Genomic DNA, 27,687 nt, shown 5'->3' with positions numbered 1-27,687 from the left:
CCCTCTTCACCCCCTCCTTCCCCGTTCACTTTTTCTTCGGTCATTCCGAAGCTTGGTTTTGTTGTTGTTGTTTTCTTTTTTTAAATAGACACACTTGGCAGTTTGGTTTGACTGCTTTTTCACTGAGTGCTGGTTTGGTCTTTGGACGTGGCTGCAGTATCTTAAAAGTAGGGGGAGTCCTCAGTTTTGCCCCCAATACAGGGCAGGGTGTAGGGAGATTTGGGACCTACAGAGTCTTACCCAGGCCTCGACATCTATTAAACTGCAGCGGATTGGAGTTTTGCCCTTTACCAGGTTTCAAATTTCATAGTTATTTTCTGCTTGATACTTTGGACCAAGGGCAGAGAAATATCACTGTTACACCGAGAGCTTCAGCCACAAGAATGGTGTGGAACAGGAAAGGAAGTCATTTTTTATCACTGAACTCAAAAGCTTCCCTTCCTATATGAATCAAGGGTGTATCTTTTGTCCCAGGGGTTTCTTCTGAGCCTCTCAGTTGCTGGGCCTGCCCCTCCTATAGAAGGAGAAGAGACAAAGAGAAGTGGAATGCGATTTGGTGGCAAAGAACATTTACCCCAAAGAAAATGGAGTGGCTTTTAGCTTATCTGCTGTCACCTTGTTAATGTGATCATTGTTCTTCAAAATAAAATCTCCTCTTCTTGCCCATGATGTCTTCAGTGTGTGTTTAAAAAAAACAGCGAAAAAGAAGCCAGTAAATGCCAAGAGGAGAGGAGCGGGGTAGGGGAGGGTGGGAAATAAAAGGCTAATCAAGAGAAGCTACAAATCCACTTCTTTTCAAGGAAAAATATTCAAAATACAACTATCTTAATTCTCCCAGCCAGCCATTTTGCTTGTTTTCCAAGGTAGGTGTGGAAAGTATAGAACCGCATGATCCCTGTCACCACTCCTGGCTTTCAGAGCAGGAGCTATTGTCCTGCAGAATTAGGATGAGTAATTTATTGTCCACTGAAGCCCAGGGCCCTGGGGCTGTTGATGTGTGCCCCTGGCCCATTCTCAAGCACACCCTTATTTCAAAATTCATCATCCAGCTCGAACTTGCTGGTGAAGGTTTCCAGGAATAAACACTTAGAGGGAAGAGGGATCCTAGTTGTTAAAGGCCAAGTACCATCCACGGCCAGCATAACACAAAGACAAGATGGTGAGAGAAGAGGGATTTACTCTATCTTTAAAAATCAAAACTTCCTCTTCACTCTAGTTGTCGTGCAGGGGACAGAAAGGAGTACAGGTGACGCTCCCAGGAGGCTGCAGTTCTGCAAAGCGGGGGAGATGTTTGCATCTCCCCCCTTACATTTGGCCTCTGGATGCTGAAGAACCAGTTCTGTGTTTCAGTTGTGAGAGGATGTGGCTGAGATTAATTCCCTTCTGCGTCTCCTTCCTGCCATTTTGGGGGCCAGTGCTTGTCCCCACACTCAAGGTCAATGAGTTACAGCCACGTGCAAGGCCAGCATCCCTCAGCAGAGTCGAGTTTCTCGGTATTCCCGCTGACCCAAAAAGAGGCAGGAGGGAGAGGGCCATACTACCCAATGGAGTACTCAGAAGCACAGGATGGCTTCAGAGAAGACTAGAAGATTCTGCCTGGAACACGGACAAGTAACTTCCACCTAAGCTTACATACAGAGGGGTCGTGCAGGGTAGAGAGTGTATAGACAACAAATGACAGTTGCTCATAGCTTCCTGCAGCTTTATCCCTTCCTAATCTTACCATCCCTTCTACCCCACCTCTGCCGACTTAGAGAAGACAAGGATCAACCCAGTGCAAATAGGCTTTAATTTTCTGTAAAATATTAGCTCTATAAAAGGTATTTCCCTTGGTTTCAGAGACCAGGTACTTCTGTTTTAGTTTGGAAGATCAGAGTGAGCTCATTCCACTGTGTTCTGAAAAATGAGACAAAACAAACAAAAAGCCCCCACAAATATCCACGCAAAACTTGATACCCCATAACCTATTTACCAGAACGCAGTCGATTCAAAGGTCCCCTCCTCCATCAGCCACACTTGGCTTGCGGTGCCACCCCTCATGAGGAAGAGGTGGTCCCTCCTTCCTGTGGATGAGCCCTGAGGTACTGTGGCCAGCCTTTCTGGTGTTCCTGCGTCAGTGCCCTCCTGACTTGGAGTCCTCAAGGGCAGGACTGTGCGTCAGTCGTGTATGAGACCCAGGGCCAAGCCTGGGGCCCCCCATGGAGAGGCTGCTCTATAAAGGTTAGCTCCCCAGATGCCCGCCTCCTCCAGGGCCCTGGCCGGGCCGAGCAGTCAAGGCCTCACCGAGTGGGAAGCGACCTAGTTGGGTGCTCGGGGAAGAGGCCAGGTTTGGGACAGAGCAGTTCAAACAGTCCACTGGGGAACATTACACAAGAGGCAGAGACTAAGAAATTTCAGAGGAATTTCTCAATGGTGAGTTTTTGTGTTATGCTGAGTTTTTTCCTGGCTCGCCTCAGCATGCTCCATCCAGTGTAACACTTGGCTGCATGCCCTTCCCTGGGCACACTGTTGGTATTTTCATGTCCCATCTGCTAGTGCCTCTGGAGGACATTAGGATAAGTGGGTTGATCCAGAAAGGACACCCACTGTCCTGGCCCTCTGCCTAAGACATGCAAATGGAGAGCGGCTTCCCAGCCGCAATGCTTATGCCTCTGCCAAAGGCATATTATTTTAAATGTGATCATTATCCGTAGCTACTATGGATGGAGCTGTTACTAGGTACGCAATGCTAAATACTTTGCCTGCATTCTTTCATTTCATCTTCACTTAAAGAACATACAAGGCAGATTGTAACATCTCTATTTTAGAAATAAGGAAGTTGCAATACTGTAACTTGTCCAAAGTCATACAACTGACCAATGGCAGAGTAAGGATTCCAACCCAGATCTGGCAGATACCAAAACCCATCTTCCCCACACTCCAAAACCAAACTATCTAGAGGATGAAACCCATAACCGTGAGCCCCCATAGTAAAACCAATGGAAATTACCAAAGCTGTACTGTGAGGTAAATTTATAGCTATCAGTTCTCATATTTGTTTTTTAAATTAAGCATTCAACTTAAGAAATGGAAAAAAAAGTTTAAAAATCTCAATTAAATGAATATAAACACCAGATAAATTAAGTAAAAACAGGAAACACCAATAAAATGAACAAAACAGACTTTGCCATAAGATGGTGGCAGTCTACACCTTGCTCCCTCTGAAAGTAGAGTTCCCACGGGTGAGCTAAGGGACCTGAGCTGACATTCATTCTGATAGGAAAGCTCTGTTTCTGGTAAATACGAATGCCCAGAGATCGGGGCAGAGATAATGGCAGTAGCTGTTGGGCCCTCCGCCCCCGACTATTGGTTGGCAGAGGGGTCTGGGTCCTAAGAGCCTGCCTGATCAGCTTAAGTGGTTCTCACACCTGCCCAAGCCAGCAGCACACCCTTACAGGCTGGATGTGACAGGAGCCTGAAGCCTGACTCCCACAGTCCTCTCTTCCTGAAGACCACACTGTCCCGTGAATGTCTACCCAGATACACCTCATCAGCTCCAAGATCTAACACGGCTGGCACGTAGGGGCTGTGCCTGCCTCTAGGTTGGGGAGGTTCGGCAGGGGCTGAGGAGGAAAGAAAGCAGAGAGTTTAATTTTTCCCTGAATTATTCCTATGCTTATAAGGCAACCGTATGAAACAATTGTTCCATGGCTTTAAATCTAGTAAATAAAACTCCCTTTGAGGCTCCGGTTTGAAAGATGGTGAAGATCAGAGTAACTACATTGTTTATATAATAAACACACACCCCAAACTGTAACAGTTTTATAATGAAACCTGGTGTAATAAAATTTGTGTTGAAGCAAAAAGCAGTCACTTTCCCCTCAGCTTTTATTGTGCCGAATGCAATACCTGCCAAGTCCTACTTGGAGGCATCCTGGCTGAAGGGCCTGGTCTCCCCACTGGTGAGCGGTCCCAGGCTGGCGGAGGTGCCCTGACCCTGCTGCTATTCCTGCCAGAGGATGGCCAGGTCCCCAGTGGGCTAGCAGCTCTGAGAAGGAGGAACCCCTGCCGTGAGCCTGCCAACTTCCCACCCCCCAGCCTACCAGCCACCCCCATGCCTTGGATCTTCAACTCCTCAAGGTAAAGCGGGTCAAGCGGCCCTAAATCTTCTCCCCATCTTTCTCCTGGAACACAGACTGGAAACTGGGCGCAGGCACTTATTTCTTCGACACTCCCAGTACTTGGTCCTTCAGGCCTGAAGAATACTGCCTGGCGGCTAGACACTCTCCCTGCGATCCACTGGTCCTCATGAGGATGTGTGACCTTAGGCCCTTCACTGCCTCGCTCAGTTCCTTGACGGAAATTGGTGGGTAGAGTGGGAGTGAGGTCGCTACTTTTTCCCTAAGTCAGTGATTCTCAGTAACCCTGCCTGCACACTGGAATCCGTATGGGGGCTTTTAAAATACTGATGCCTGGCTCCACCCCAGAGGTTCTGATTGGTTTGGTCCGAGTGCGGCCTGCACATCAGATAATGGCTATTCATTGTAAGTGTGTATGATATTTGGGATTTGGATTTGAACAGCTTCTCTCCTCCCAAATTCAGAAAGCGCAGTGCCCTGAAGAAACTGACAGAGGTTCAGCGGCGCCCACCGGAAGCCACCTGGTCCACAGGCATGCTTCCTTCCCCTCCTAAGAGGTCTTAGGTAACAAAGCGGAAACAGACCAGTGCCTCCCCATCACCACACCTGGAAAAGCAACTCAGAGGGCATGTTCTCAGACGGCATGGCGGAGCACACTTTCATGCAGCAGGGCTGCAGACAACCACATTGGTAGGGGTGTGGCCAATGAGTGGCCCTTGGAGCTGTGCAAGGCATCATGCTCCAGAGACAGGGGAGGCAAAATCGAAGTAAGGGGGCTTCAACACTCACGCTGCCCCCGCCCCCTGCCTGCTCAACACGATGGGGGTGGTGGTGGAGTCTCTAGAAGAAATATAGGACAGGCCCTGTCCCTGCCCTTCAGGAGCCTGAGTCAAAACGGTAGGACTAACCATGGTGCAGGACGAATACTGCAAAGAGATCGACACTTTTGAAATGGGGTTCAACAGTGTGGCCAACATCCTGTGACGACTATTAGGTTTAGGACTGCAAAAGTCAAGTTAGCCCCTCGAATGGTTTACGGCCATTTAAGATGGAAGAGAAACTAGAAACTGGGGGACTTGAGTCTGGGGACTCCCAGTTCAGGGCTGTTTGGGGCCATGGGGAGATAAAGCAATCCCTCTGTGTGATCTCAGGATGTGGGCAGGATACTGAGGAATTCCAAGAAGAAAGGAGGGGGCAGGTTGCCAGAGGAGGAGAAAGGGACCGGCAGGCGGGGACCAGGGCCAGCCGGTGCAGGACGCAGGGACGCAGGCCGGAGCCCACCCAGGCCTCTCCCCCACAGCCCAGACCCCAGCCCGAGCCTCTTGCCCTGACCCCACCTTGGGCTGCCCTCTGGGCCCTCCTGGAAGACAGGCCAGTGTCAGTGCAGAAGAGGACAAGGGAGAAGGGCTTGTCCTCTCTTTCCTAAGTGGTCCAGCCCCTCAGAAGGAGCACAGAGTTGCAAACTTGGCCAGAAAGAACAGCCCGAGGTCCGCAAAGCTTAGGAGCCGCTGAGCACAACCGTGAAGGTCATCGCTGAGGGTCAGGCAGGGCCTGCCTCCCTCCTGCCCGCTGCTGTGAAAGGGCTCCTTTTCTTCTGGCTGCCCCAGAATGGGGAGCTGCTGCGGCGCCAGCCCCTCTCCATCAGGCCGGCCTCCCCCAGCCCCCTCCCCGAGTCTGGCCTGGAAGTGCCGCCAACCCCGAATACCTGCGTTCTTGGGCAGGCAGCAGGCGAGAGGCATGCTTGGATTCCCGCTCTGCTTCTTAGGGACGGGCCTTTTCTTTTCTCCAAAGCCCTCTCAGAGTCCCGGGAGCAGAAAGCCGATCTCCTTAAGTCGGCAGGCAGAGCAGGGGGGTGGGAGGGCGAGGGAGGGCAACCTTCGGCAAGGAGGGTGGCAGGCTTTCCCACAGCATCTGTGCTGCCTCCGGGACTCCCCCCTGGAGGGGGAGATGGTCTCACCCAAGTGCCGGGCCAGCTGCTAATCCCTGCGGGGTTCCTTTGAATGGCAAATCAGGATTCCGGGGCAGCCTCCGACACACCCTGTCTCCAGAGGAGGGGCTTAGCAGCGCTCTCAGCCCTGGAGGAGTTCAGAAGGCAGTGGTACTTTCTTCCCAGCCTTGCTGCTCCAGGTGCAATGGAGGGCATGGGGTTGGCAGCACTGGCATCACTTGGGAGCTTGTTAGACATGCAGACTCTCAGGCCCCGAGTTTGAGAAGCTCTGCCAAGTGCCACGTGGCTATGGAAACCATTAGCACGCGACCAGAGGCCGGAAGCTGGACAAACACTAAAATCCAGGGAGCCATAGCAGCCCAGCCCAGCTCCTATGCTGACCGCCCAGTCCTGAGAAGGAATACACTCCCTTCCATCTCCCTGCCGCCACCCATTCTTCACACCAGGCCAGGGCTGGTTCACTTGGCTGTGAAAAAAAATTTAGGTCGGTGTAAGGCTGAGCTATTCAACAGGTCTGCAAATATTTGCACACATGCTGAAAGGATGAGGGGTGGGATACAACTGGAGTTTGCTCTTTGCAGGTTGCAAATCAATTTCTGATCCTCTCCCACCCCCAACACACGGCACCTGTATCAACACGTTAGACTCTTGTGATGCCAGTAAAAACAGTAATAGTACGTGGCAAGCATCCTCGAGTCCTTTCACAAACATCGACCGTCCTGGAGCCTCTTTCAGATCGCCCTCTTGGCAAGAAAGGGAGAACAGAAAGACTTCCACAGCTCTGCGCTAACAGCTTTTATGTCCTCATGGCACAGGCTCTCCCTCCCACCCAGCAACTGCATCCACATGCGGAAGCTGGAAGGGTGGAGCGAAAGGGAAGAAGGGAAACTAACGGAGAGTCACAGACTGTGCTTTGTGGTCCAGCGAGAACATGGAAATAACTAATCGCGAGGGAGATGGACTCGCTCTCTTCTCACACAGTCACCAGGTTTCTGGCGATGGTGGCGGCATCAGCTCCCTGCTGCTGCTCCACAATCATGTGAAGTGGGTGACTTCACTTCGTTTCTGAAGAGGATCGGAACGGTGCTGAGGTTCTGGGATGCACTAAGACGGCCCAAATCAACAGAGGGTTTGGCTGGAACCTGGAACCAGACACAGTTGTCAGCCTTCCAGGCATCTGTTAGAGGCATCAGCGGACGGCAGGGGCACTGCCTAAAATACTGCCAGCTGCAGGGCTCCTGCCTGTGTCCCCTCCCACTTGCAGAGTGTCAGGGCCCCGCTTGAGGGAAGAAATCAAAGGGCTGTGGAGAAGGTCGAGGCAAAGTGGGGCAGGGATGAGGACGGAGGAGAGAGAAAGCAAAGAGGGTGGCCCTGGGCTTTCCTGGGATTTGTGTGGGCTCTTGAAAGCAATCATGGTGGGCTTTTGAGTAGAAAAGCAAGCTAAAACAGTATTTAAAAACCTTTGGATTCCCAGTCTTGCCTCAAACAACAATCACTCATAAAAACTCAGAATGGAAGGAAATGGTGCCATTGTTTTATTTTCTATGGGAAGTCATAATAGTTTTTAAAAGGTTAATCTCCTTCTCAGCCCTGTTTTTTCCCTTCCATTGACCCCAAGCTGAAAAGGAAAAATATTTGCACTTGGTGTTTAAAAACCACAGTGAATTAGCTTTTGTTGTTCATGGCAAAGCCACTATTTAGCTGCCCAGAATCAAACCAGATGTCAGGGAAGAAAGAAGGCCCCGCATCCTGTGAACTTGCCTTTCACCTCTGCAGAAGGGCTGAGGGGAGGGCTGGGCCGAGATGACAAAGTGGAGCGAGCGCGGTGGCCAGCACATGCAGCGCGCAGTTTCAGTGCAACTGCTGGTTAGCTCTTTGCGGGATTCTGTCTGCGGGACTAGAATGCAGCAGCTCTGGGACCCCGGATGCACGATGCCTCTGGACTCACAGAGGTTTCTTCTGTGGACCCTATGCCATCAGCACCATCCCATAGGTGGCAGAGACCAAGGTGAGCAATAGAAAGTACGGCAGGGAGAATGAGGAGCAGAAAAAACACAGGCAGAGGTCAGCAGGACTTGCTGGAACACTCCATCTATCAGAGAAGGTGAAAAAAAAGAAACCTGAAAAGGAAGAGAATGTATGTTCTTTCTGCGGCCTTCCAGCAGAGTACGAGTAGATTAGTATTCAGTCTTTGCAGTCTTGTTTCTCTTTAGCACACCACCCACCACAACTCAAAGCTCAAATGAGGCCAAAAAAAGTTCCTATGGGGCTTAGTCTGTCCCTCAGTTTCCTGAGTCTAGCAGCGTAAGCAAGCAGGAAGGCCGCTCTACACTGGGACCCTTTTGATCCACTCAACAAACAGTTCCTAAGCCCCCACTTTGGTAAGTAAGATATCTGGGTGACACCAGAGGCCCTGGATACTATTCCTGCCCATGAGAAGTTTACAGCCTCTTGGGAGAAGATGAGACACGCTCAAAACAACAACCATAAATCACAGCAACAGGTACCATTGTTCAAAGTGTAATGATGTCAGTGACTGTGTTTTCTGTTTACTAACTTAGTTAATCCTTACAATGACCCTGTGCGGTAAGTTCTGTTATTCCCATTTTACAGATGAGGAAACAGAGGCTCAGAAAGCTTAAATAACTTGACCAAGATGACACAGCTATTAAGCCAGCAGGAGTCTTTGTTTTTCTCACTGCTGCAGCCCAAGAGCTGAGGACAGTGCCTGGCACTGGTAGCAGGTGTTCAATTAATATTTGCTGAATGAAGAAAGCAGCTGCTGGCGCAAGGAAGGGCTTTCTGGGGCCTTGGAGATGAGTTCCGACGCATGGCTAGGATTTATGCCAAGAAGAGGGTAAAAGGCACACTGGGAAGAAAACAGAAAATGAACAAATGCACCTCTAAGGAAACGTGGCTGCTTTACAAAATAGCAAAAATTGTAGGAGGGAAGAGTAGTTAAGAGATGGACCCCTGAGTCAGAGAGACTGGGATCCTACTATGACTCTGCTGCCATAAGTTATGTGAACACGGCTAAGTCAGGAGGCATTAAATCTCTCAGGGTCTCATCCTCCTTATTTGCAAAATGGTGATATCACCTACTATGGCAGAAACTATTAATTTCCTACCCAACCTTCCATATTTGCCTTCTCTTTCAAATTGATAAAAACCTCAATTTTTTAACTTGGTCCACTGCCATACAACCAAGAGGCTACATGTCCAGGCCTCCCTTATAGCTAGAGGCTTCTATCTGGCCAATGAGATCAAAGTAGCTGTGGTGTGGGATTTCTAGAAAGTCTCTTTAGAACACAAGTGTCATGATCCTTCTTTCATCCTCCTGTTTGGGCTAATGATGTGATGACTGGAGCTCCAGCAGCCATCTTGGGCTGGGAAGATGAGGACCACAAGGATGGTGGATCCAAGAGCTGGAAGGAGCCTGGGTCGCTCATTACATACCGTCCCTGGACTTCTTTTACACAAGAGACAAATAAATTTCCATCTTTTTAAGGCCTTCATTCACCCTCAATGGATATATTTGTCTCAAAGAGTTGCTGGGAGGATTAAATATATATGTATATAACCGAATCACTATGTTTACAGCAGAAACTAACACAACATTGTAAATCAACTATACTTCAATTAAAAAAAAGATAATGCATGCTAAATACAATGCTCAAACAAATCTCAACAATCATGTTTTGCTGTTCTTCTTATCATGACTCTTACCATTATCATTACAAAATCCAGAATATTCCCTTGTTCTGCACTAGGCTGAACCATCTTCAGTTATTTAATTTAATCAGTTTGCTTAGAACGCCTTAGGATTGTGTCTTTCACGAGAACCTAGTCATGAGTCTTCCTATCACAGGGTCCCCGATAACAGAACAAAATATTTCTCTTTGAATTTCATCACCAAATCATCCACATAACCAATCATATTGAACATCTAGACCTGTGAGTGAAGCAAGGAGCGGGAGGGGTTGGCAGGTTAACATTCCTGAGTGTGGGGACTGGGAAGCATTAATTAAATTCTAAGTTTGGTCAGATGTCCCTTTTTGGAAAGCTCCATGGCAACTCAGTGCCCCAAAAGAGACTCCTTTTTCCCAACCAGACAGACTTTCACATTTCAGGACACACAAAAGAAATTTGTGAAGGTACAATTTGCTTAAAAAGTTCTGAGAGTCAACATAGTACACTGTACTGCAACAGCCTTGCTGAGAACTGTGGATCTGTTTACTTACATCTCTGCTTCTTAGTGTCTTTGAGAGATTGTGTGGTTTGTTCCTGAACTCGATCAGTAACTGTTTTCTAAAAATCTAAGGAAGGGAGGAAATGCCATGAGCCAGAATGCGTGGTTCCCACTGGTCAAAGGACTGGCTGCATGTAAATTACCAAGGAGCCACTTAGCAAAATTATGGCATCTCAGGCCCCACTCAAGACCCCCTGAATAAGAATCTTGGGTTGCAGGGCCTGGGAATTTGTATTTTGAAAGCTGCCCTTGTGATTCTGATGTGTAGTTAGGTTTGGGACTGTTGTGAAATGCACTCCCTTTCCTCAACTGTCTCTTAGGTTGGGTTACTTAGAAGCCAAGTCCACGATGGGGATTCTTGTTCAAATGATGTCTGGAGGGGGTGCTCTCAGTGCAAGGTGCACAGAGGAGGCAGGATGCAGCAGGGGAGGGGACTAAGCAAGGGTGTGGCCTCAGCTCGCAGTCTGGTTCAGCCTGACCCCGCAGGGAGCTCTGAACTACAGATGAGAGCACAGGGCTGGTCTCACGTTGAGGCAGAAGGGTTGGCAGGACTAGCATTTGGCAGACAGCAATTCTCGGGGGAAGGGGCAGCTGGCGCCTTTAACAGCCAACACTCACAGCAGCTGGAGGAGTGCACCAGCTGGGAAGGGGGAGACGGGCAGGGCACCGACAGCATCCATTCCCAACTCCAACCTGCTGGCTGTAGTGGAGTCGGCCTCAGCACTTCTGTGGCTTTTCTCTCCACTGAAGCCCTAATGTCTACACTCCCTTTGTTGATTCAGCCCGAGTTTACCTTTTACAGAGGGTCTTGGAGAAGAGTTTAGCCCGTAGGGCAGTTTTCAGAATCTGATATGGTCCTTTCAGGGACCAGGGCCACTGAGCGGGAACATCGGATTACCCATGCATCTGCTGGGATTATAATCTGCGTGCTAATTTGTGCCAGGAGTTGGCCCAAAGTCCATGTCCCTGAATCCCTCTCATGAATTCCAGCCATATTCACTCATCTGCTCCTTAACAAGTGACTCAGGGAACCCAGCCACCTGGCGGTCCATCCCCTCTTTCTGCTCCCTTGACAAATCAAGATGCAAACTACTGAACTTCATTTGGCTTGTTCTCCATGACTCCTAAATAGGTCAAATCACTTTGGAGACTGGCCAAAAGCTAATTTTGTATTCACCACTGACCTGTTTTATTCCTCTGGCATTTCAGGAAAAAAGTGGGGTGAATGCCTTTTCTCCTTGTTGGTCTAAATCCCCATCCCCTGGAGTGAAATTTGCAGCCCAGGCCACTGTGATTTATTCAGAGCTATGGCTACTTTGTCAGTGGACTGCTACCCAAACTTGCTGGCTGCCCATCTGCTGGATCCCTGTACATATGTGCACATGTGTGGAAAACTAAAGGCCCAGCAGGCCCCAGTTGGAGCTGCCTTGCCCCACAGCTGTTCCAGCCTCCACCAGGCCTAATACTAGGGTCTGTTGAAGCCGTCCTTCCCACATGGTCAAGAAGTGGGGGGCACGGACGATAAAGCACACCTCAGTCCCCCATCTGTCAGTTGCTTTTCATCAGGAGATCAGCCAAATAGTTTATGTAGGACTCCATCCCCCTCTAGAGCCCCGCAGCTACAGGGTCTCTGCTCTCATCAAGGAAGTGCCACCATTTTGGTTTTGTATGTTGGAGCCGAACCCCAGGAAAGGGAGCAGCGAAGGGAGCGGAGTGAAGAGTGCTGATTAAAAAAAAGGGGGGAGGGGGATAATAAGCTCTCCTTCTGTGGGTCATTCAGATCCAAAAGGAAGCTCGACACTTCCAACCAGTCCAAGTCTGGAGCTAGAAAAATTAAAAAAAAAAAAAAACAGGCCTGGCTCGACTGGCTCTCTAGGAGTGGCTCTGTGGCAATGCCTTTATGTAATTGTAAGATGTCAATCTTCCTCCCCATCTTATCCCAGATTTCATCATTTGTTTTGAGACATTTAGTTGTTGTTTTCCCTTTCCTGCCTAAACTGGGAACTACCTGCAGATGAATCTGCAGGCCATCTGGACCTACCAGAAGGACAGGCGTGGTGATTTTAATAGGGCTCTGCTCCCTCTTCCCACTGAATCTGAAGCCACAATGTGAAGTTCCTCCTGGTAATATAGTAATGATAAAATGACTATTCTATTCATTCAGCAGATATTTACTAAGCACTTGTTAGGTGTCAAGCATTGTTTTAAATGCTTTGTGTGTGCTCATTCAGTTAATTCTCACAATTCTATGAGGTAGATACTAGTATTATCTCCATTTTACAGATCAGGAAACTGAGGTGCAGAGAGGTTAAATAACTTGCCCAAGGCACTGGAGGTGGTAAATGGTCCAGCCTTGGCTCCTAACTGCTATACTGGCTCACTCCAGTGACAGAGGTGAGGGAACTCATTATCCTGCCTCAGAAAGCACCATCTCCCATCACTCACATCCCAACCCTTGCTTTGTTTCGGGGGAACGTTCATGAGCAGATGGAACTGTGTGTGTGTGTCTAAGTCCATGGGTGTGTGCATGCATGGGTGGCCAAATGCACCGTCTTATGCAGAGCTCTCCGTTGAGCCTGGATAGGGGTTCCCATTCATAATAAAGTTGAAAACAGGACCCGAAGCTCTTCACCTGTGTGGCTCTCCACTGCTATTTCCACAAACAGGAATGGGAAGGCCACTAACATACTTCTCTGGCAAGGCCAGGAACCCTCACCCTGGGCCTGAGCTGCCCCTCAGTACCAGAACCTTCTAGTTGGCAGGGGTTCCAGTTAGCAAGAACGATCATCAAGTACCTGAATGATCACAAGGAGTCCAAAGATGAATTCATACAAATGCAGATGTTTGGGGAGAAGAGGCCAGAGTCTGTGGAAGCACAAGTAGGGCCCCCACGTTCACATTTTGGGTCTTTTTACCTTCTAGGCACCCCCTCTTCCCCTCTCCAACCGCCTTGCCTTCCTGAATCAAAACTAACCATACTTTACTTTGATTGATCCGTCCTACCTCCTGATAAGGGTTTAAGTGTTAGCCATTCCTATGGAATTTGCGTTTTAATGGCAATTACTGGCCTAATGCTGATAGGATAAACCTGAAAAGGTAGAACTAGCCTATCAGTCAGCAGGCGGGAGAGGATCTGGGCACGGAAGGGGCAGGGGGAGAAACCACTGGGCTTTCTATGATTCTCAAACTAAAAAGCTAATAGTTGACTTAAAATTTCTTGAGGATCCTAGTAAAAGCAAAACTATGTTTTACTCTGAGATGGGGAAGAACAGTAAAACAGTCTTAAGAGCAAGACCATTCAGGGACAGAGAGAGAGCATGAGATAATCTCCAAGGTGCCTAATGGTTCTGACATTCTGATTTAACTTTCCCCCCTAGCTTTTGAGGATGCTGGGTCCTTCAGAGTGAGTGCTGAAGAGAAGGCTTGGCTTCCCCAAATCCAAAAGTATCCAAGATGGCAGCACAACTGCTGTCTTAGTTATGTACTTATTGACTCTAAGAGTTGAGTGTATTAATTAAAAGACATTTTGTGCCTAGCCCCTATCGTGTGGTCATGGCTCCTCTCACACTCTGCACTGTGGACCTGGAGGCAGAAAAGTTAGGGTATCCAGTCCAATAAGAAACCCAGGAAAACCTCATTCTTCTTATGTCCTTTAGCATGAAATCCCTTCAGCCAGAATGGTGCTAGCCTTCACTGAGCTCCAGCTGGATGTGAGTTAAGTTTATTTAGTTTGGCTACCTCAGATAAGGAAATTCCAGAAGCTTTCCAGTTCCTTTTAGATTTATTAGAAATGACATCATGCACTCAGATGCAGGATTCTTGATTGGGTCCAACACTATGAGAATGGATATGATGGAATGTTAAGACTGGATAAAAGCCTACACAGTCAACTTGGGGAAGGGAGAACATTTGAAGAAGATAAAAGTCATTTTCTCATCTGCCCACTTAATGACAAGACCCAAACACTTGACCATCCACAAAACTTGCAGGCATGGGACCAAATGGTTAGACTTGGAATTCTAGTCTTTTTCATTCAGGGAGTACAAGTAAGAGCTCCCCCGATGTGTAAAATGGAGTAGCTTTTCATTCTCCTGAATTTGAAATGGTTTGGTGATGATTTAATTCACAAAGAGAACAAAGTCTTCATGCTGTACCGACTTTTTTTTGACTCTCTCCTTTAAGACTTGTTCAATCACTTTTGCTGCCTTTGAGTTATCAGATGCTAACCTCAGTGCTGCATCTTTACCTTGAGTGCATCTGACCTGGAACTTCATTCCATTGCTTTCCTTTACCTTTTGGAAAGCATAGCAATGCAAGAAAAGCAAAAGTCAAGAACACCTGCCTTAACCTTCCGACAGTGATGTGGAGTTCATCACTAAGAACTTAGCAAACTTTCCAGTGCTTGGTCCCAACAGGCACAACAGCCTGGTCTAAGTCCTTCATGGTGACATGCCACTTAAGTTACTCCCATGTCCAATCAGAGAGAGGTCCATTCCAGGGCTGGCTGTGGCCAGCAGTGTATTTCACAGCTGCATGAGTAACAATGTGAGATTATTTTACATCCATGAAACCATTAATTGAGAAGGTCCCGGAAACAAAGCCATGAGGGAACGTGCCATTGCTAGCTGTGGCTGCAGAGTGATCCTCCCTCGCCCAGCTCTCTCTCAGGCAGCCTAAGCAGCCTAGGGAGAAACCCACTGTGCTGCGGCTTTCTAGAAGAAGGATGAGAATGCTTAACCTTTCCTCGCCAGGCTTCTAAGCACTGAAGAACCACAGGATGGGATGGATAAGGAAAGTAGAGGATGAAGTTTAGATCTGCTCTGTCTAATATGACAGCCACCAGCTCAGCCCCGTCTATTGAGCACTTGAAGTGTGGCCCATGGGGAAGAGGAACTGAATTTTAAATTTCATTTAAAGTAATTTTCATACTGACACTCTATTCGATTATAGGAAGAACTTGAATATGAATGTACTTTTTCAAATTTTGTGGAATTTTATGAAATCTGAATACAGATCAAGAATTTCTGATGAAAATTTAGCATCTAAAATGAGATGTGCTCTAAATGAGAATACACACTGGGTTTTGAAGACTTAATATGAAAAAAGAAGGTAAAAACATGTCTAATATTTTCTATTGATTTTATATGATTCGATTTTTTTCATGATTATATTTTATTGATTTTATATGCCAAAATGATAATATTTTATACATACTGGGTTAAATAAAATACATCATTAAAATGAGTTTCACTTGTTTCTTTTTTACTTTTTTAAGTGACTACTGAAAATTTTAAACTACATAACTGACTCACATGGTATTTCTAATGGACACTGCTGGCTTTGAATGAGCCGAATCAAAACATTTCAAATCATTTTTTTGCAAGTATGGATTGTAAGTTGAGAAGAAAATCTTGAGGTTTTAATCAGCTAAGAAGTGAATTACCTCATGGTGCTTTGGAGGAAGTTAGCACAACCTCTCCCTCGGTGAGTGGGCCAACTTGGGGGCATCTGCTCACTGGCGGTTTCCATGCTAAAGCTGGGCTGGTTGGAACGTTCTAGAACAGTAGTTCTCCAGTTTTGGTCAGGGGACCCCTGGGGGTCCCTGAAACCCTTTCGGGGAATCTGCAAGGTCAAAACTATTATCATAATGATATGAAGACATTCCTTGCCTTTTTCACTCATCCTCCGCTGGGTGACATCTGATAGCACACCAGCTGGAACGTACAAGCAGATACTGGAATCCTGTGGTCCTCTGTTAAGCCAGACTGCTATGCAAGAGATTTGTTTAAAAAAAAAAACACAGGAAAAGGATGCCATTCTCCTCACTAACATTTGTCCTGGAAAATCTAGTTTTTTTTTTCCCCTCAGAATATTTTATTTAGAAACCTGTAGTGTCTATAATGCAGAATATGTTCTTGAGTAGAAGAAGCCAGACACAAAAGAGGACATGTTACACGATTCCATTCTTACAAAGTTAAAAAACAGGCAAATCTCATCTATGAGATGAGAAATCAAGACAGTGATGGCCTTTGGGCAGGAAGGAGAGCCTGTGGGGGATGCTGGGAGCTGATAAGTCTAGGCCTTGACCTGGCACGGGGGGCTAGAGGGGTGTGTTCATTTTTTACTAATTCATTGGCCATATGATTTGAGCATTTTTCTGTGTGTATGTTAGACCTCACTCAAAAGGTAAAAAAAAGAAAAATCAAATATTCATTATTGTTATTACAGCATGCTCTGCTAGGCACAGGAGAGGACAAAATAGAATTTTCAGGCATGGTTTCTGATTCCCGGTTTCTGCCTTGACATCGGTCCTCCTGAGAGATAAACTGAAGTAGATGATTTAATTTGGGGGTGGGCAATTAGGGGTGGGCTGTTTTGCTCGGCCAGCACGAGGGCTTACTGAGTTTACTTTGAGTGCTGCATTTCCTTCTCGGGCCCCACTGCTCCTTAGTACGCTCAGTGGCCCTGCCCCACATGGAAGCGACCTGCCTGACCCCGAAGGCACCTGAGTTTGAGGCCTACAACATAAATGATGATTCCAGAGGAGATGGGAGCTATTGGGCAATGGAGACCCAGCTCACTGCACTGACCCTGCCGGCCAAGGGTGGGACTAGATGGGGCAGGGAGGGGGTGCTGGCCCAAAGAAGAATCACATGGTGGGTGGGAGCGAGCCAGGCTGTGTGCTGTGTTTGGAGGGGCCCTCCAGGGGAGACAGGGAGGAGACAGACTGACAGGCTGGGGCAGGTGACAAGGGTGCTGCTGTCTAGGGGATATTAATGTGATCTTACCAGCAGGCCCCTGGGACAATTCGCCAGTCAAGAAGTCACTTTTTGCCACCACTGCCACTTCCAATACCCGGGTTTCCCATCAGTCAGGACTCATGCTTGTATCCAGCTGTGGACACGTGTCTCTGGGAGACCCAGCACCCCAGCCCTCACCTTAATCGGGAGGAAGCGACACCTCCTAACCTCACCTGAGTTCCTCCCTCACCACCCGCAAAACACACAGAGACCGGGGCACAGGAAAGGACGGGAAGCTGAGCCTCACCAGCAGGCCTGACTTCACTAACCTCCAGGAAGGGTGAGACGTGTGGTCTGGCTGCACACCCAAGAAGACGAGAGCAGGGAGACGGGGAATAGGGGCTGCCTCTGCCTCATGCCAACTCCCTTCTGCCTTCCTGGAGAGCCAACCACACTGGGCTGGGGCCATCACAGAGAAGTGTCCCTCTGCTCCGGCCTCAGGACCCATGTGGCGCTCACCCGTTCACCAGGCACACTGTAGCTCCAAGGCTGCCGACCCCGAGCCCTCTCAGACTTTCACTGCAGCCGGAGCCCTCGGTGTGTGGCCAGCTGGATCACAACACCCCTCACATCCTACGTCCGCCAGGATCCTCCTTCTGGGCCCTGATGGCTGGGCCACCACGGCTGCCAGGTGGAGTCACAGTCCACCTCTGGTTCTACCTTGTCCCCCAGGTGAACCCCAGCAGCCTGGAGATGACGCACATAGGCCTGCCCCAGGCAGGGGCGGACTCGGCCTCGGGCCTGTGCCCGTGCCCGTGCCCCACCTGGAATGAGATGATGGCCGCCCGAGTTCCACGTGACTGTGTTCGGAAGTCCTGACTCCCATCTGGGCTGGAGAAGGGAACCCCGACCACTTCAAGATGACCACAGAAAGGTGGGAGCTGTCTTCCTAACAGACAGACCCATTTTCTTTTGTCAGCTACTCAGAAACGTTTGCCCAAATACCCAGGCTCACAAGCGTACGTCAACATTTAAGGAGCCCTCGACTGAGGATGGATGATTGTAAACTGGGAGCTCCGTGCCAGTGGCTTCACAGCCAAGGTACGTCCTCTCCTCGTATTTTCAAGATTTGGAAATCTCTGCTGCCCTCTCAATAAGTGAAATTTGGGGAGAAGGAGGGGTGGGACTCGGCCTGTGGAACAGTCCCTCCTCACACCAACGCTGGGGTCTTAGGCATTCAGATGTGCTCAGTCCGATGGTCAAGGTTTGGGAGTGAAACAAAGTGGGAGGTTTGTGTGGGTTTTTAACTGAAGCCGAGCAGCTGCAGCCTCCCCGCCTGCACAGGGCCTGGCACCAAAGCACAGGAGCCGCCCTCTTTCAGGCCCTGACGGCTGTTAGACCAGCTCCTGCTGCCGGGTCTGCAGGAGGCCACTCACTGTCCCCCAGGGCGGAGGCCACTTAGAGTCAGAAGACGTTACCACTCAAAGAACACTGCAGTCCAGTCCCCTCGTCTCGTAGGGGAGATCTCTGAGGAGAAAAGTCATTGGGTAGAAACAGAGCTGAGACCAGGAGGAGCCAAGATGGGGGCAGACCAGCTTGAAGAGGCAGAAATGACTCTTGAGCATCTTGAAAAAGAGATGGGCAATGAAATTTTAAAAAAATGATGTCACACAAAATCAAGTGACTAAGATTCAGAATCTGACCTCAACCTGCCTTTCCTTGTGTGCCCCCTCTGTGATGGCACCCGATGGCTTAGTCAGCACGCCCGCCCCTTTCCTCCTGGCCTAGCCACTTGTTCAGTTGTCTCCTGAATAGTCCCTGCTGGCAGTGCCATGGGTACCTCAGATTCACCACGGCCAGAGCCCCCCAGTCTTCCGTGCTCACCTGCTCCTCTCCAGGGTTTCCCGTCTCAGAGGAGAACACCCCCATCTCTACCTCTACCACCCTAGCCAGAAGCCTGGGGCTGCCTCAGTCCCCACATCCCATCTGGTTCCAGGTGCCATCAGTTCTGCCTCCCAAGGAGCTCCGAAACCAGCCTCTTCCTTCACACCTTCTGACTCTCCCTCAGATCAGTTCTCCATCTGGGGCCAGGAGTGGGGCAATCTCTCCACAGGGTAGCCGATGTGATGTTCTCCCTAAAACACACATCAGCTCATCCCTCTCCTCATCTGACAGGCTTCTCATGTTCCCACTGCTCACAGGCTAAAGTCCAGACTCCAGAAACAGCAGACAAGCCTCTCCACAAATGACCCTCTGCCACCTTCCCTTGCATCAGTCCCTTCCTCGTCCCCTGCTCCCAGACACACCCAACACAGTCTCTGCTCCGACCACTCGAGCCACTTTCCTAGTCCTTGACAGGCTGCTCGCTAACCTCAGGGCCAGATAAAACCTTAGTATGTCCTTTTGCCCGGAATATTCTCCTCCCCACATGATGGGCTTCTTTTTGTCATTCAGGCTTCAGCTCATGTGTCAGGGGAACACTTGTTTCCCAGAGACCTTCCTGACCACTGACAGAATCTTCCTTACTTGGGCATATTACGTCCCATTGACCTGTTTGGATTTTTTTCATAGAACATTATCTCTCCCTGACATTTTCTTGTTTGTTTGCTGTTGGTCTGTCCCCACTGGACCATAACCTCGTGGAGTGCTGGGCCATTCTTTGTCCTGGGCACACTGTGTCCCACCACCTAGAAGCAGGCTCTGCCCTGGAAGAAGCTTGATCAGTGTTTGGTAAATGAATGCGTGGCACAGTGAGACGTCCAGATCAGTCTTGAGCCATAAACAAGGTGATTTGTCTCCAATGGCTACTTGTATTTTTATTCTCAAATGTTTTTCACTACGGTACTCAGGCCATCAATTAATGGAGCTCCAGCTCTCCAGAACTCACGGCGGCTGGTAACAATGGGACCTGAATATGGCCCCGGCTCTTGTTCCTAATACTGATTTGTGTTCTGACTGTTGATTCAGCTCAAGTCCCTTTACCTCCTTAGGTTTCCTGTTTTCTAAAAGGAAAAAAATTTCTCCAGCCTGTCTCACTTCAGTGATCCAAAGATCAGCTCACCATGATCTAAGGCTCTTGCTCTGATAACCTGATAACCCAAATCCTACTGCCATTCATTTCCTTCATCATTCAGTCAACAACATGCCTGTGCCAGGCACTGGGCCGGATGCAGGGAAGACAACAGTGAGGCAAGTTGAAAGGGCCTTGGACATTCCCTATGGTCCACAGGAGGAAGAGTCGAGACCAAAGGCTACACGTCACCCGCCAGTGAGGTAAGAGTCTGATGGAGGCACATGGGTAGTGACAAGACCACAGAGTGGGAAGCACGGAGGTGAGCAATCCAGACGTGGCTGGGAGTTAGGAAACTGTTTTCAGAGGGGAAAAAAAAAAACAAAACTTGAAGCTCAAACCTGAAGTCCTTGGTAATTCATATGGATTTCGGCACCCTGCCCACCCTCCTCTGGGGAAGCGGCTTACTGAAATGATCACTTTTCACTACATCCAACTGTCCATGGTTGCATCTGCCCCAGATAAAAGGCTGACTCAAACCAGAAAATCACAGTTACCATGTGGCTTAATTGGGCATGGTAATCAAAGAGCTGCGTGGCTCATTGGATACGCATTTTCACAACCTACTGTTCAACACCAGCAATGTGTTCTGCATGTTCCAGGCCCCTCTGAAATCTGTGGAACATGGATAAAGAGAGTACCGATTCTCTGCTACAATGCTAAGAATATTAGGGTAGGCTAACTTGTATAACGAACAACCCCAAAATCTCACTGGCTTGATACAACAAAGTTTAATTTCTTGCTTATGTCACACTTGAGAGAGTTCAGCTGAGATGCCCTGCTCCATGCAGTCATTCCGGGAACTAGATATTGTGGTCTTGCCGTCCCCCATGGGCCTAGGGTCCTCCACCAGATTCTCTGCACCCAGGTAATGGCCAAAGGAAGAGAGAATGTGGGGAGGACTAGAAGGAAAGACTTTAAGGACAGGGCTGATAGAGGATTCCACTACTTCTCCTCACATCCCATTGATCGTAACTCAGTCACAATATTCCATTTAACTACAAGGAATGCTGGGAAATGTAGTCTCTGTGTGTTTGGGAAGAATGGCAAATGGGGTTGGGTGAACACTAGCACTGTCTCTGCCACCAGGACACTGAGCAGTGAGATAAAATATAGAATGGGTCAACGTAGTGAAAATAGACTGATGATACTGTATAAACGAAACCACCGACCACAAAGAATTCAACCATGAGCGAAGTCTTAAATAACTGATGGCATTTTCCAGTTGGTGAGTAAATCCTGCTTACTTAGTCAAAGTATTTTCTCTCCCAGGTGACAATCAGAAACAGTGATTAGCTGATGAAAGTAATTTCTCTATCTAATGCACAGGCTGTAACTCTGAAAATGTTCAAGTGTATAAAATTCATAGAAGAAATGAATGCCTGGCCATATTCTCAAGAGCACACCTCTCTGTATCTAATCACTTACTCAAGGAATATTTATTAACTATGTCAAGCCAAATTTAAGTCTGCACATTACAGGTCTATATTCCAAAGTGAACACATAGAAAGCTGTCATTTTTCTCGGCCCATTGAAAAAACCCAGTGCGAAAAAGCACGCTCCAATATACATGGTTCTCTGAAGATATTTATTTGTACTTAGGAAGTAAAAGTTTGCAGAGGGCCTTGCAATTTTCTGATGAAAGTTGCTCTCTAAGCACAAAGCATTATTTGATGTCTGAACAAAATCATGGAGCCAGGTGAAAAACTGGGGACGTTGGGAAGCAGCCAAGAATTAACGATGTAAATTTGGCTGTAACTGTGCCCGAGAATATTGGCGGCACTGTGCTCACTTCAAAAGTAATAATGATTAAATACACTGAGTACTTATACATCATCGGGTCCTAAACAAAGCCGAAAAAAGAGAGAGTTCCAAGGGCAAGAAATGTGTCAGCACCACACTGTCACAGATCACAAATCCAGACCACCCTCAGGATGGTTATTTGGATATGTAATGAAATAATTGACAAAAGCCATTCCGAGGGCCGTGACTCAAATGTGTCAGCAGATCTGAATGTCTAAAGTTCATGGAGCTTGGTAACGCAGAGGCCTGCACACATTTTTCACATTAACGAACAGATGGAAGCCGTAATTCCCGCCATAGCTCAAGGATGCCTTGCACCCAACAGCAGCAGATAATAAGCTCATTTGGGGAGAAATTTGCCATTTTCATCCAAGAGCTCAATGAACTGCTGCTGAAACACTCATCCAACTGTGCACAGCACACTTCCCGGAAGGGAAAGAGAAGCTGCACCTGTTTCAAAACCCTTAAGGGTCTAGACTCATGTCAGTTTCCCCATAGGCCTCAAATCTCACATCAGAGCCAGCCACGGGGCCATGCCTTGCCTGCACAGAATTCTGGGGAAATCCATCCCTAACCCTGGTTTCCTATTATAAATAAGTAATGCTGAACGCTTTCACAGTTCTTCATGAGACATGGCGGCTAGAGACTGGGTGAGGTGACACACCTCATTTTCATTTGTTCCAGCATATTTTCTGCTCTAAACTTTTCGAGCTTTAAATTAGTCTCTGGGGTGCCATTCAATGGGAAACCTGAAGGAAGAGGGGGAAAAATACATTCAACTATTTTGGATTTAGAAAATATGTTGTTTGGCTGAGAAGGACGTTTTCCACGTATTTGATCACTTAAAAGCAGTTAAGCGCTGCAACTTCAAATATATTCTAACCTGACAGGAGCCAAGAGCATCGAAAAATGTGTCAGCCCAGTGCCGCGGATGATAAAACATGCAATTGACACACGTGCCGTCAGAGACTGGTGTCAACCTCGACTGCACAAGGAAACACAGATCATTGTGGTTGTGGGGGGCAGCTGCTGCATAGACACAGACCCCAATCCTCAATCCATCCAGGCCAACAAGCCTGGGAATCACACGGGTCATTTCACCCCTGGATTTTCAAGGCCTTCGTCAACAGAATCCTATTACCTTTCATGGCAGCCCCAGGAAACCAGCAGCAAGCCCCGGTGTCATGAAGAACTTGGAGGCAAGGCTGGCTAATCAGAATTCTCAAATAACTCTCTCTGTCACATTTTTCTTTTTTTAAAAAAATTAAGTTGCAGGAGAAGAGGAATGAGCTAAATGATACTTAGAAATCTTCGTGCCCCAGGGCTGCGAGTCTTGAAATGGGAGCCATTAGCCAAGTTTGACTGTTGAGCATTTGAAACGAGACTAGGGCAACAGTGGAATGGAATTTTAAATTTATACTGAATTTTAATTAATTTCACTTTAAAAGATGCTGTTAAAGTCAGTTATTAGAAAAACCTTAAACACATTTTGAAGAACTTGGATATGTGAACCTACTTTTTCAACTGTACACTTTATGAAATCTAAACAGAGATCAAGTATATTCTGATGAAAACTCAGCATTTGTGTCAAGATGTGCTGGAAGTGTATATAATACACACCAGATTTCAAAGACTTACTCCCAGAAGATGTGAAACATCTCATTAATAATTTTAAAATATTGGCTGCATTCTGAAATGGTAATAGAGTCACCTAAATAAATTATATTATGAAAATTACTATCACTTCATTTTACCTTTCAAATTTGAGTACAAGAAAATTGTAAATCACATCTGTGACTTGCATTGTATTTCTACGGGACGGTGCTACTCAAGAGTAAATAGAGCCTCACCCAGACAGACCTCTACTTGCCTCCCCAACTTTTCCCCACAGATGCACATATATACAGCCCCCCACCCCAATGTAAAAAGTAACAAATGGCAACCGAACATTTACTAAGTACCAAGATCTCTGAAGAGGTGGCATCGCCCAGCCACTGAGGATGGAGATAGAGGTGGCAGAGTCTCTGATTTGACTTGTCCTTTGAAGGACGTTGGACAAAAGAATCCCTACAGCAGTGGATGCTCACCCCTCTTCACCTCCCACACGGGGCAATCAGGCACTTAGCTCATCTATTAAGCTCTCCTTAGGGTCCAGCCACTTGCTAGATGATAGAGAAGGGCCCAGAGACAAACAAGACATCATCCCAGGGCTTGTGGTCTAGTTGTTTCCATGCATGTAATTAACTAGCTTGGCTGTTTTCTAGTTAGTGAATCATTTCAGGTTGAAATAAACGCTGAAATTGAGCTCACTTCAAAGGGTTCCAGAAGTACAAGGATGAAGAGTGATGAGTTCTGCCTATGGAGACCAGGGTGGGCTTTCCATATGGTAATAACATGTGAGATGAACCATGGCAGACAAGGAGGATTTTAGCAGTGGGGAAAGGGGAGGAGGCATCGCAGACGATGGAAACAGCCCGAGCCAAGGAAAGGATGTGGCTGAGTGCAAGGTGTGTACAGGGAATGGTGAAGGGGTAAAGGAAGGGAAGTCCTGATGGATGAAGTTGGAAAAAACCAAACAGGCCAGATGATCAAGAACCAGGAACAGCAAATGAATCCGCTGGGACCAGTATGGTTTTAGGAGACAGGAGTGACAGGCTTACAGAGATCATGGCATTATTTCAAGTGAGGAATGGCTGGGCCTGCCCTGGGAAAGGGGAGGAAAAAATGGCAAAGAGGGAGTCTCTGCAAAAGGCACAGTGGAGGAAGATGAGGCTGTCATGGCAGTAAGGGCAGAGAAGATGAAGTTAATGGTGCCGTCATTAAGCGAGATTAAGGAACACAGGAGGAAGAAGAGATTTGACATGAAGCGGTATGCTAAAAAAAAAAAAAAAACCACCCAGCACTGCCAACTCTTTGGAAGAAAGCCTGGATTAACACAGAACACTGATAACAGACCCACGGAGCCACAGACCCACCGTATGCCTAGTGCTGTACTTGGCTGTTACCGAAGACTTTTATCACACAGTGAAGACGGGAAATTGCCAAGAGGGTGGGGAACATCTTCATTTTGGAATTTCCTGAGTTAATTTCCAAACATGACGTAGCATGAGTGTAGATTGTTGACACTGAACACATGAAACACTGGAAGTAAAACAAACACATATTAAGCATGGGTGCCAGAGTCCTAACAATACACCTATGATCAGCTGAATGTCAAAGTTGTGCCCTTGGAAAATGTCACCCACTGTGATGAAAGGATTATGTCATTTTTGTGGGGTCAAAGTAATCCGAGGGTTTGCTTGTACAAGTGGAACAGACACCAATCCCCCCAACCGGCCACCCCCACAGCAACAGGAGCTCAGATTTCAAAAGCGAGCTTTCTGCCTAGCCCTCAGGCTGAGGTTCTGTGGTTTCAGATTGGTTTTGGCTTCCAGAGCAGGCAAGTCCTTCCTCCTGCTCTCTGAACTAATTCCAGCATTTACGGCTCAGCCTTGTGGCCCCTTGTCTGCTGACCATGTGGGGAGCTTCAAAGTCTCTGAGACGTGATTATTTGTTCTGTCAACAGCTCCGTGTCTCTGCAAAGTGAGGACCACTGCTGACAGCGATCACTCATCTTCTCTCTCCGCCCCCACCACCTCTCAACAATGCAGACCTTTTTCTGGAGAATGCTCAGCATTTTCACACCACCTCCCCACCCCAATCGATACTAAGTGATACCAGGCGTCTCTTTTAATCTCACCAGAACAAACCAAACACTGTGTTCCTGTTATCGCCTCCCAAAGAAAGTGCATATTTTGCGAAATAGATTTGCCAGCAGATTAACCACAAAATCATTAATTAATTCCATTTCACGGGAGCTCTTGGATCTGAAGCTTCCTTATATTTTATCCATTATTTTTTGTTGTCTTCAATAGACTCATTGGCCAGAAGGATCTAGTCGACCATTATCCAAAGTGCAAGTCCCTGGAGCCTAACTTTGCTCTTCAGTATTTATCCCACTGTCACAGTCAATTTAAAATACTTCTTTAAAAGCACATCTTGAGAGGAACTGAATGAAGCCAATGTGCTGTGGGGGGGAAGGGTCTTCTCTTACGGGAAATTATGAGAAGAGAAGTGGGGTGTGTGTGCTTCGAACATGGACTGGGGTTGAAGTCAGACATCAGGAATGGTTTTGCCTTCATTGCTGCCAAGTGATGTGCCTTCAGAAACTCAGTATCTCAGGCTCTAAAAAGGGGGCTGGAAAAACTGCTTCTTTTATCACAAAGTCAGAGGGAAAAGAGCTCTTGTGCAAAACATGACCACAATCAGAACAAGCAGAAGGTCTGAAGGCAATGAAGCCAGGCCCCTAAATGAACCGAATCTGGTGGAATTACTACTTTTAGTAAAAATGGCCATTTGGATCTTGCTTCTGGAATTTGGAAGCCCTAGAACCCTACAGTAAAGATGAACAGTGAGCCCTCGCTCTCACACCCCCCACCCCTTAGCACTGGTACTTTTTTGTTCAGTGTCATTACTGCGCCATTACTGAGATGTGCGGAAGGGTGATGACAACAGTGGTTACTTTTGAGAAATAATCAATCAATACCTCTATACAGCATACCTATTATACACATGCAGCTGAGGGGATGCAGTCTAGTCTGGGAGATAAGACAGGCACATGGGGAGAAAAATAACGTGCAAGGGAGTGGTACAGGCGGTCAGAGCTGTAATTTAAGGGGAGATCACTTCCAGCTGTGGAAGCCAGGGCTCGCCTAGAGAAATGAGGAGAATTTGGATGGTAGGGAGAAGAGGAGGGCACATAAAACATAGGAAGCAATGGCCCAGAAATGAGAAGATCCAAGGTGTTGCCAGGGTGCAGCAGAGAATGGCACAGCAATCTGGGCAAAGTAAGATGGATCTGTTTTTCCATCTGTAAAATGAGGATAAGAATCACATTCCTCACTGGATGGGAGGGTTAAACGTGATAGTGTGGAGGAAGTGCTTTGCCTGGGGTCTGGTACAGAAAAAACACTCAATAAATTTGGGGGCAGAAGGGTAGTGGTAACCAAAAGGAACTGGGAGATGTTTCCAAGGGAGACCTGTCAGGACCCAGCTGGACGTGAGGAAGAAAATGATAGGGAACACCAAAGGTGGCTCTGAAATTTGGGGTCTGGGAAGTGGCAGATGGAGGAATGGTTGGCAGAACCCGGGGGAAGGGGCAGGAGAGAATAGGTTTCCAACACGTGGCACTCAATGTGCCAGGAGGCAATGTTTGTCTATTTCAACAAGATGGACAGCCATGTTTTCACAATAATAAAAAGCACCTAAAAGTTCATGGGGAAATACGCAAAGTAATCTGGTATCTAAATCCATCTGATTTAAATTCCTGCTATTTGTTCCAATTAGGTGATGCTGGATACTTTGGAGAAACTGTGCTGTCTGTTTGAAATGTTTCATAATAAAATGCCGGGGGAAAACAATTTGAGGAGAAACTATTGTTGAATCTCATTTGACCAACCATGCATTTAGGCTCTCCTGAAAGTTAAATTCTAGTTTATTTCAAATGCACAGGACCCGAACAGCAATCGAGTTTTACATCATTTGCTCCTGACAGTTCTCTAACTGGCCGTGTCTGTACTCCCTGAGGACATACACATCTGGCAAGGTCCTCTGCTTGATGGCTGAAGAGTCTGGATTTGAAGATTCTTGCCTTTCCCTCTCAAGGGGACACACTTTCACACACTCAGATAGAAACCAAGAGAAGCGCTCTCTGCAGGTAA

General features: G+C 47.5%; 1 protein-coding gene across 2 annotated transcripts in view; it reads right to left on the bottom strand.

The window, feature by feature from the left end:
• The window catches only part of NHS (NHS actin remodeling regulator), a 337,575-nt gene that overhangs the window by 96,841 nt on the left and 213,047 nt on the right, over positions 1 to 27,687 (bottom strand). Inside the window, exon 1 of one of the 2 annotated variants that reach the window (XM_072956296.1) lies at positions 5,824 to 5,884. The exons of the other annotated variant lie outside the window; for it this stretch is intronic. Coding sequence (XP_072812397.1) covers positions 5,824 to 5,857 — 34 coding nt within the window. The 5' untranslated portion in view covers positions 5,858 to 5,884. Of the gene's footprint in view, positions 1 to 5,823; positions 5,885 to 27,687 lie in introns of those variants that run through there. 2 annotated transcript variants of the gene reach the window in all.

This window comes from Vicugna pacos, chromosome X (assembly GCF_048564905.1).
Source record: "Vicugna pacos chromosome X, VicPac4, whole genome shotgun sequence".
Lineage (NCBI taxonomy): Eukaryota > Metazoa > Chordata > Mammalia > Artiodactyla > Camelidae > Vicugna > Vicugna pacos.
This window is presented reverse-complemented; position numbering and strand designations above follow the sequence as displayed.